Source organism: Mastomys coucha, unplaced genomic scaffold (assembly GCF_008632895.1).
Source record: "Mastomys coucha isolate ucsf_1 unplaced genomic scaffold, UCSF_Mcou_1 pScaffold22, whole genome shotgun sequence".
Taxonomy (NCBI): Eukaryota; Metazoa; Chordata; class Mammalia; order Rodentia; family Muridae; genus Mastomys; species Mastomys coucha.
Window position 1 is genome coordinate 79355700 of NW_022196905.1, and position 8939 is coordinate 79364638.

At 38.9% G+C, this 8939-nt stretch overlaps 1 protein-coding gene across 1 annotated transcript in view; it reads right to left on the bottom strand.

The window, feature by feature from the left end:
* Positions 1–1371: 1371 nt before the first annotated feature.
* LOC116104579 (UDP-glucuronosyltransferase 2B31-like) overlaps positions 1372–8939 on the bottom strand; it is a 12435-nt gene continuing 4867 nt past the window's right edge. Inside the window, exons 3-7 of the mRNA XM_031391095.1 lie at positions 7853–7923; positions 6330–6461; positions 5563–5650; positions 4591–4810; positions 1372–3718 (exon numbers count right to left, since the gene is read on the bottom strand). Coding sequence (XP_031246955.1) covers positions 3439–3718; positions 4591–4810; positions 5563–5650; positions 6330–6461; positions 7853–7923 — 791 coding nt within the window. The 3' untranslated portion in view covers positions 1372–3438. The remainder of the gene's footprint in view (positions 3719–4590; positions 4811–5562; positions 5651–6329; positions 6462–7852; positions 7924–8939) is intronic.

The following is an 8939-nucleotide window of genomic DNA, read 5'->3' on the forward strand; positions in this document are numbered from 1 at the left end:
CCTTTCCTCCCCAACTTGCTTCTTGGTCATGATGTTTGTGCAAGAATAGAAACCCTGACTAAGACAGTCATATATATTATGACATCCATCCATTTCTTTTAGGACTTTCAGCTTGTTGCAACACATTTTTTAAGTACGTCCTTCAAATTTTTAGAATTTTCTTGGTGACTATTGTATCTAATTCCAGAGATAAAATTTATAAACTTGGATCCTTTTTCTTTTGATTAATATGGCAACATATTTGTTTGAGGGGGAAAAACATGACGAATCAGAAAGATCTGACAGAATGAGATATAGTATATGCCCAACTCTCACAAGAACAGCACAGGATTGACAGTTACCTGCTATGAACAGGTATTAATTAATGAATATCTGTGGCTCCAGGTAGAAAGCTCAAAAGATAAATGGTATAACAGGATGGCTGCTCTAGGCAAAGAGTTTAACACATAAAAACTACCTGCTTCCTATAGGTGGATATTAGTGAAAGCTTGAATTAATTGCTTTAAAAATGGTATAATGATATACCGCTCTAATAAGTCTTATGGGACACTCAAATTCTGTCTAATGTGGGCTCTGCAGGAATTTTGGGTTATTATTCTGCATGGCAAAATAGAAAAGGTCTAAGAATAGGCTCATACAGTATTTTAGTTTACTTATTTGTTTTAGATTGTTTTTAATTTTCAAAATGGGTGTGATTTTGAGTTTTGTGATTATATTATTCCTCTGGGAGAGAGGTCAATATAAAGGTTTTCTGGTTACTGGCTCAAGGATATGCTGATTTGGGAGAAAGGTTTTGTCTTTGCATTTTTAGAAAAGGTGATTACTGTCTATGTACCTTCCAGAGTTATATGGATCAGATATGATGAAGGGAGATCCCATGAGGGACTAGATTCCAGAGAATCTAACAAAAAAAGTTATCTTGATGATACTAAAATTTTGTTTTGAGATTTGTATATTACAGAATATACTGCCTTGGTGAGACTCATCATCAGACATGCTGATCTGACCTGCTTGAACTCCTGATTCCTGATGTCTTGAACTTTCAGCTGGATCCAGTCAGGACACAGACATCAGAGACTAGATCAATCATTGGTGTGGCTTTCTTAAGGCCAAGCAACTCCCCCATCTCTTCTCTACCCTTCGACCCCACCCCCTCAAAAAATAATCTCAACACCTATATTCAGCTTGAAGTTATGAAGAGTTGTCCCAGTTCCCTGGGCTTTGAAGCTGGAGGTGGTTATCCTAAGGTTGCTTTTCTGGGGAATTTAGAAATAGTCATAATTAGAACAGGGAGGAAATAGCTAGAATTGATTGTGTAGCCATAAACTTATTTGGTAGAAATCTTTCCAATAGTTACTAAGTTGAAGTCAATTTCTTATTTTTAGTACAGAATTTATTTTGATGCAGAATCAGTTTCATTGGTATAAATTTCTTCTATTGATACAAAAATTTTAGCAGTGCAAGGCTTGGACCAAGTCCTTAAACATATATAGCTGTATGTTTAAGCCTGTGAATTAAGTGCCAAATAGCAAATTCATGACTAAGTTTTTTGTTAGGGTGTTTTCAGATATTTTAATTAGAAATAGCTGAGGGTAGTTAACAGACAACAGTCCAGATTACTTTACATAGAGTTGGTTTTCAAAAATGTCTGAAGCCCAGAGAATGTGACATTTATTGTTATTCACTTGTTGAGATATATCTACTCCCGCAGCTCCCCATTCATGGATTCTAAGAAGCAGCTGAGCATATACACCTCCAGATGAGGTGGTACATTGTGGCTAGATGGCCACTGGGCAGAAATTGCCTATCTCTCCTGCAGATCTGTACTGTCCTTGAGAGGACAAATGTTACAGGTTAGGACAGCTTGATTCTGCTGAGACAGAATAGGCTAGCCCTTAATAATTCCTGTTTTTCAAGGTCTGTCATGATCCTGCCAGAAGGGCTGAAGACTGATACTCCAACTTCCTGACATACTGGGGCTGTAGGGGTAGGCTATCTCTACAGTTTGTCTCAGTTCTGGAAGCTGTGTTAGGCTTCCTATATTTTCAGATAATGTCATTCTTGGATTTCTGATGGGGTTGAAAGACTACTTACAGTCACATAGCCAACCCAGGTTGTTTAGCATTGAGAGAACATATTTGAGAAGATAGTTTTCAGATAGTATACAAGCTAAATCAGGACATAACAGATATGAAATTATAAGCCTTTTTAAAGTTAGGACAGATAACAGAGTATTCTACTGAATTGTCAAAGATGATGGACTAGATGTCAGGTCTATCTTGTACGTTATAATTTACAAAATGGTGATAGTTGTGCTCAATTTATATCTGAGATAAAAGTGTCCATGTGTCTCTGTACCAAATGAGTGCAGTGCAAACAAAGGCCAGATGAAGGTGTGAGCTCTCTGAGTAACACTTGAGTTACTGCAGGTCCTGAGTCATCACCATATGTGTGGTGGGAATGGAATATGGGTTCTCTAGAAGAAGAGCTACTCAGTAACTGCTGAGCCATCTCCCCAGCCCTAAGTACAATCTTAGTAGGTCCTTTAAGGAAGAGGTCATTCAGAGGCTCAGTGTACCACATGAGATTCTGCAACAGTGCTGGTCTCCTAAAAGCAAATGTAGGATTACAGGTTTCACATAGCTCCAATTCTGAGCATGTTACCTAGATATTCATCCTGTAAAATCTTCAATAAATAAAGCTGAAGCTTGATCAATACTTGCAAAACCATACGGAAATAATTGTAGGTCTCTTACAGATGGCATATCCACAGGCAACCTGTGAGTCACCTGTGGGTCATAATTGGTGTGTGTGTGTGTATTTAAATCCTGTGTATATGCATATATTTACATGTTTGTGCTTATTAATTTGTGAGTGGGGCACACTTATGCCATGGCATACATATGAGATATCAGACCACCCCCTCCAGTGTTGTGTTTCCTTTCTATTCTAAGGCAAGATATTTCTTGCTGAAAAGCAGGCTGGTTGGCCTAAGAGCTTCAGAAAATTCTCCTGGCTGTTTCACATCTCTTGGTTTCCTTATGCTACGGGATGTGGCTTTCATATGAGTTCCAGACATCCAAAACCAAGGAGGAAGTCTTGCCTGACAAATGATTAGACCACAGAGCCAACTCTTCAGCCATAACATTCTTTGGTTTAAATTTTATGTTGCAGAAATGAATTTGTAAAATTGTTATGTATACGCTTGTTGATTGTGTTAACTTCAGTTTTTCTCCCTTTTAATTTTATCTTTGGCTGAAATGCTAATTCTAAGAGAATTATTAATTCTCTGGAAGAAAAAAACTATCTTCTGACTTGATAAGTTTTATAATTAATTATTGAAAAACTACCCTGTCACAGGATGAAGGGCCCTACCATCATTGCCTCTCTTACTATGATGCACTGGAGACGTCCATGCGTCAGTCTTCCCCAGCTCAGCTAGTCCCCTTTCTTCTTCCTTCCAGCTTTAGTCAACTTCTGACAACAGAAGAGGCAACACTTTGTGAGGATGAACACCACAGTCAGCACACAGGCCAGCAGGAACCCGATCACATCCAGGGAGTGGTACTGGACCCAGCTGAGGTCATGGGCTGCCACACGAAGGTGCTTGGCTCCTTTGTGACGCATGACAAACTCAATCCAGAAGACTGCTCGGTCCAGGGGCTTCACTGGCTGATCGTGGTGGATTCTTGATAACTGCATGGCATTCTCCTTGTAGCTAAAGACACCAACATTGTAAACCTATTAATTTCTTAGTGCATATAGCCCATGATTATTTCAGGGAAAGTATCATGAGACTCTAGAGGAAATAACTCTTTCCAGGATAGGAAATGTTTGTAAGGCACTTCAAGCACTGCAAGTGAGGTGATTCAATGTCATTTGCAGATGATTGTGTTGATAACCTCAAGAAGAAACAGTGTTAAACTTCTTTGAAATCTCAATAAACCATTATTTTGTTTGTTTGTTTGTTTTTTCGAGACAGGGTTTCTCTGAATAGCCCTGGCTGTCCTGGAACTCACTCTGTGTTAACCAAGCTGGCCTCGAACTCAGAAATCCACCTGCCTCTGCCTCCCAAGTACTGGGATTAAAGGCCTGTGCCACCACTGCCAGGCTCTTGATTTGATTCCATTTGTGGAAATTGTGTCCTTTCGTTTAGCAAGAGAAGAAAATTCCTAGCATCGAATTATACTAAACTAACTTCTCGTGTAATAAGTCATGGGTGTAAATTGTAGTCTTTTTTTAAAGATTTATTTATTATTATATGTAAGTACACTGTAGATGTCTTCAGACACAGCAGAAGAGGGCATCAGATCTTATTATGGATGGTTGTGAACTACCATGTGGTTGCTGGGATTTGAACTCAGGGACTTCAGAAGGGCAGTCAATGCTCTTAACTGCTGAGCCATCTCTCCAGCCTCTAGATTGAAGTCTTAATTGACATTTAAAGCTCTTTCCACAATGATTAAATAAGTTTTACATTTAGTGTTATTGTTCTTTTCACCATCAGGCTAAAGATCAGAGGAAAGCTAGTATTGCCTTTGGGAGATCCTATCTTGACTAGTGGTAATTTCACAAAAGCACAGTACTCACGAAGGGTCATTAGTGACTGTCTTCAGTGCAGTGAGCAAGTCTGTACTGGACATTGTGAGAAAGTCCAGTCTAACAGCTGCTCCTTTGGTCTTCAAATGAACAATGTTATCAAATTGGTCTCCAAACAAAGGAATGCCAACCACAGGGGTTCCATGGTAGATCGCCTCGTAGATGCCATTGGTGCCACCATGAGTTATAAAAGCTCTGGTTTTGGGATGACCTAGGAGGAGAAGGATTGAAGTTAAAGTATTATTAACCATAAGTCTGAGAAAGAAAAAGAGAGGCAGATGATAAAGGGAAGACTCAGTAAAACGTGCTCTAGATAACATTATGATAACCAGGTGACTGTATTGTTCCTGGGAGGATTTAAGGCAAGTCCACGGAGCTTCAAGTGAAGTCTAGAGGGGGAGGGGAGTGGAAGAAGAAGGGTTTTTGGGGGGGGGCATGGACAAAGAAGACAGTGTTCCCACAAATGGAGAAAACATGGGGTGCAAGCTCAGGCTGTGGTTCAAAACACTATGTTCTCCTAAAGAAACAGTGAAGTCACTGCCTCTGATGGGTTGAGTTTGTGTGCTCATGGCAAAGGAATGAGACCGAGCATACTTTGTCACATGGGGCACTGTCTCTCTATGTGGAGGTTTGGTGTGAACATAGTAACTGAAGAGCCAATTATGGAAGAATGCCATTTTCCTTGGCAATTGAAACCACTGTGCAGTAGGGGAAAAGGTAGATGTAAAGCTATATAGACACAGGAAGTAGTGAGACATGAAGAAGTGACTTAAGTATATCTGAAAAGTAATTATAGCAGAAATCAAAATGGTTTCTCTCCATCTTAAAATTTAACAGAATAGTCACTCAATTCATTGCCCATTTTTGACAAGACTATATCACATTTGTGATAAATGCATTAGTGCTGACATTTACCTTCCTGACTGGCCACTCCTCATGTTGCAGTTGTGTCCTGATGCTTACCTAGAAGGTCATTCTGGGGGATCCATTTGTATAGACGAGTGTTGGAGCCCAAAGTTTCTGGCTTCTTGCCTTCAAATCTCCACAGAACCTGTTAAGGTGAAAGTAGCTTCTTATTCATTTGGGTAAATTTATTCAGGCTAGAACTCATAAGAGATCAGGAAACAATGGAGGTGGAAGCCCATTGTGCAGGAGCCAGGCCTGAGGATGACTGATGGGGACCATGAGGAACTACTACAGCAAGCACGCAAATGTGCTTCACACTTCTGCATGATTCAACCCCGTTTTTGAAATATATATTTTTTCTCTTTTCTATTTTGCCTCTATAAAAAGACAATTTTAATGTAATAGATTCTGATTATGGTGCATCTTCCTCAAGTCCCTTTCTACATCCTGATCCCCTCCTCTTCCATCCTAATCCACATCCTTTCTGCTTTTCCTTAGAAAAATAACAGGCATCTTTAATAATAATAATAATAATAATAATAATAATAATTATATAGTAAAACAATTAAAATTAAATAATAAAATAAGATAAAAGAATAACAAGCAATCGACAACAGCACAAATTCCATTTTAAAATAAGGAGTTATTTTTATGTAGAAGTTAGCAAATTTGCATGTGTGTATATGTGTATGTACACAGGTATGGGAAATGTGCATTGTTGTCATGAGGTCAAATTCAGTTTCACACAGGAGGCATCTGGAATAAGATCTAGAAGAGCATATGACCATCTCAGTGAGCATGTATCACCGAGACACGTAACCCACCTTCTGTGGAATCTGGGCAAGGCCTGCTGCAATCACATTGGCCCTTTCTTCTGTTAGGCTACCCACCATGGACCCCAGGGAAAACACCACAACACCATGTTCTCCAGAAGACTGGACGAAGTCTTCTATGTCCTGTTAAGGAAATATCAGACCATTACAAAGAGCAGCAGAACCAAACAGCCTGTGTAGAAACAGACATCTACATCAACAGAAATATATCACCGACTTTCAGAAGTGTTCACAATAGTGTCATAGCCATGTATAAGAGGTACTCTTGTAACAAATTGTATACAGGTTACAGTTCTCATAGTCATACAAATTGCCTTGCATTCTTTTTATCTTGAAAGACAAGAGTTTTTAGAAATTAAATCCAGGCCGGGCAGTGGTGGCACATGCCTTTAATCCCAGCACTTGGGAGGCAGAGGCAGGCAGATTTCTGAGCTCAAGGCCAGCCTGGTCTACAGAGTGAGTTCCAGGACAGCCAGCACTACACAGAGAAACCCTGTCTTGAAAATCCAAAAAAAAAGAAATTCAATCCAAAGTTGTTCTTCTCCCTCCTTGTTACTTTGGCTTCTAAACACCTGCTTTTTCTGTCTATAATTTCAAATACTGTATGTTGTTTACATAAGATATTCTTATTTTCTTTCTTTCTTATTTGCTAGCACAGTTTATTAAGTGGACTCTTATTAAGGTCATGCCATGTGTCTGTAGACCCTAGGTTTTAAAGGTTTGGATATTTCTTTGTATTTGTACACATGTATAAAGATATATATATATATGTATATATATACACATATACACACACATATGCATGTGTATTTATATTTACATATACATAATTGGGCAATATGTAAAAATATGTGTATGTACACAAATGAACATGTAAATATGTAAATATATACATTTGTAAATACACATATGCAGTTATATATATTTATTTATTAACATTTCTAGTGATATCTAAGTTTGTTCCCTCTTCCGTAGCTACTGTTCTAAAGTTGGGTGGAAACAGCATAATTAAGGCAACCTATAAAAGTATGTAATTTCTGGAGGCTTGCTTCCAGTTTTAGAGGTTTAATCTACTAATTTATTGTTGGTTAGCACCCTGGGAGGCAGGCAGGCAGGCAGGCAGGCAGGCAGGCAGGCAGGCAGGCAGGCGTGTCACTGGAATAAAAGCCCAGATATCAACCTAATCCATATGTTGCAGACAGAGAGAGAGACTAGGCATGGCTTAGGCTTTTGAAACCTCAAAGTCCATCTCCAGTGACACATTTTCTCCAACAATGCCACTTGTCCTAATCCTTCTTAAATAGTTCACCATCTGGGAACCAGCTACTCACATCTGAGCCTATGGGAGCCATTCTCGTGCAAATGACTCTCCCTTGAGGAAGAGTGAGGTTATCATCCTTGCATTACTGTCTCATTGAGAGCCTTCATTCGGTTCCCCTACATGCATGCTCAAGAATGAAATTCATGGACCTTGAATCTAATTCTAATTTTTTTAAAGAATGTCATTCTCTTACACACTTAAGTTCATGAAATTTGTTTTCATTTTCACAAAGGATGATCAAATCAAGGTAACAATCCATTCCAACTATTAAACAATTATCAGTTGTTTAGTTTGAGGACATCTCCATAGTTCTCCTTAAACTGTTCTTAAATACACAAGTCAGTTTTAAAGTGTACATTTTTTTTGTGCATGGTTGATATACTTTGTCAAATATATATTGTTTGAACTGCACAGAACTATTTGAATATCTAGTAATATGAAACAGTTGGTTCTGAGGAGCAACAATTCCCACCACAGAGGACAAAAAGAATCAACAGTTATTGACTAGAGCTGAAAACTTGTTTTGTAACTTCAATCCACTCTCCATAATTCCTAATTACCATTTGTAGACTTCCTTCCCACATCCTTTCTTCTGTTTGCCTTTTAGCAGCACTGGGCATATTGGTTTAGCTCTACTCTACTGATCTCTGCCTCAGCATACCCTTCATGCCCTCACTCTGGACCTCTCTCTCCTGTTTTTATTGCCATTCTGTGACTGGAAAGATGGAGTCTCCTGTAAACATTGCTGGCCTGCACAGAACTTAGGAATCGTCTGACTTTAAAGTTCTCTGTAACTATATATATACTAACTGGATTAGAAAAAAGCATGCCATCTTTTGTGTAACATTATATAATATTGCTGTCATTGTAGAAGTAAAGCAGGGTTCCTCAGAGACCTCTTTTACTAGAGTAGAAAAAAGTTTCACTTCCCTTGCATCATGAAGTTTTATGTTAAAATCGTACCACATGCCTCTCTACCTGCAGGGGAATGCCATCTTGTGTGCTTACAGAATTCATTTATAGACACTAACTACGAACAGGTTTTAGAGACTGGGGAGATACTGAGCTTTCTTAAATGAGCAAAGCTGTGCATCTTCTCTTGCGTCATATCTTTACTCCTCATTTATTGCAACTCAAAGTGGTCTTCATTCAATGTTACATTCAAACAGTTCCCTTATATTTGCTCACGGCAACTCTTGAAAGAGGAAGAGTTGGTGCTCCTGGATGAGTCTGTGCACACTCTGTTTCTCTGTGTGCTCTCTGTGTGCTTAGTTCTGGGT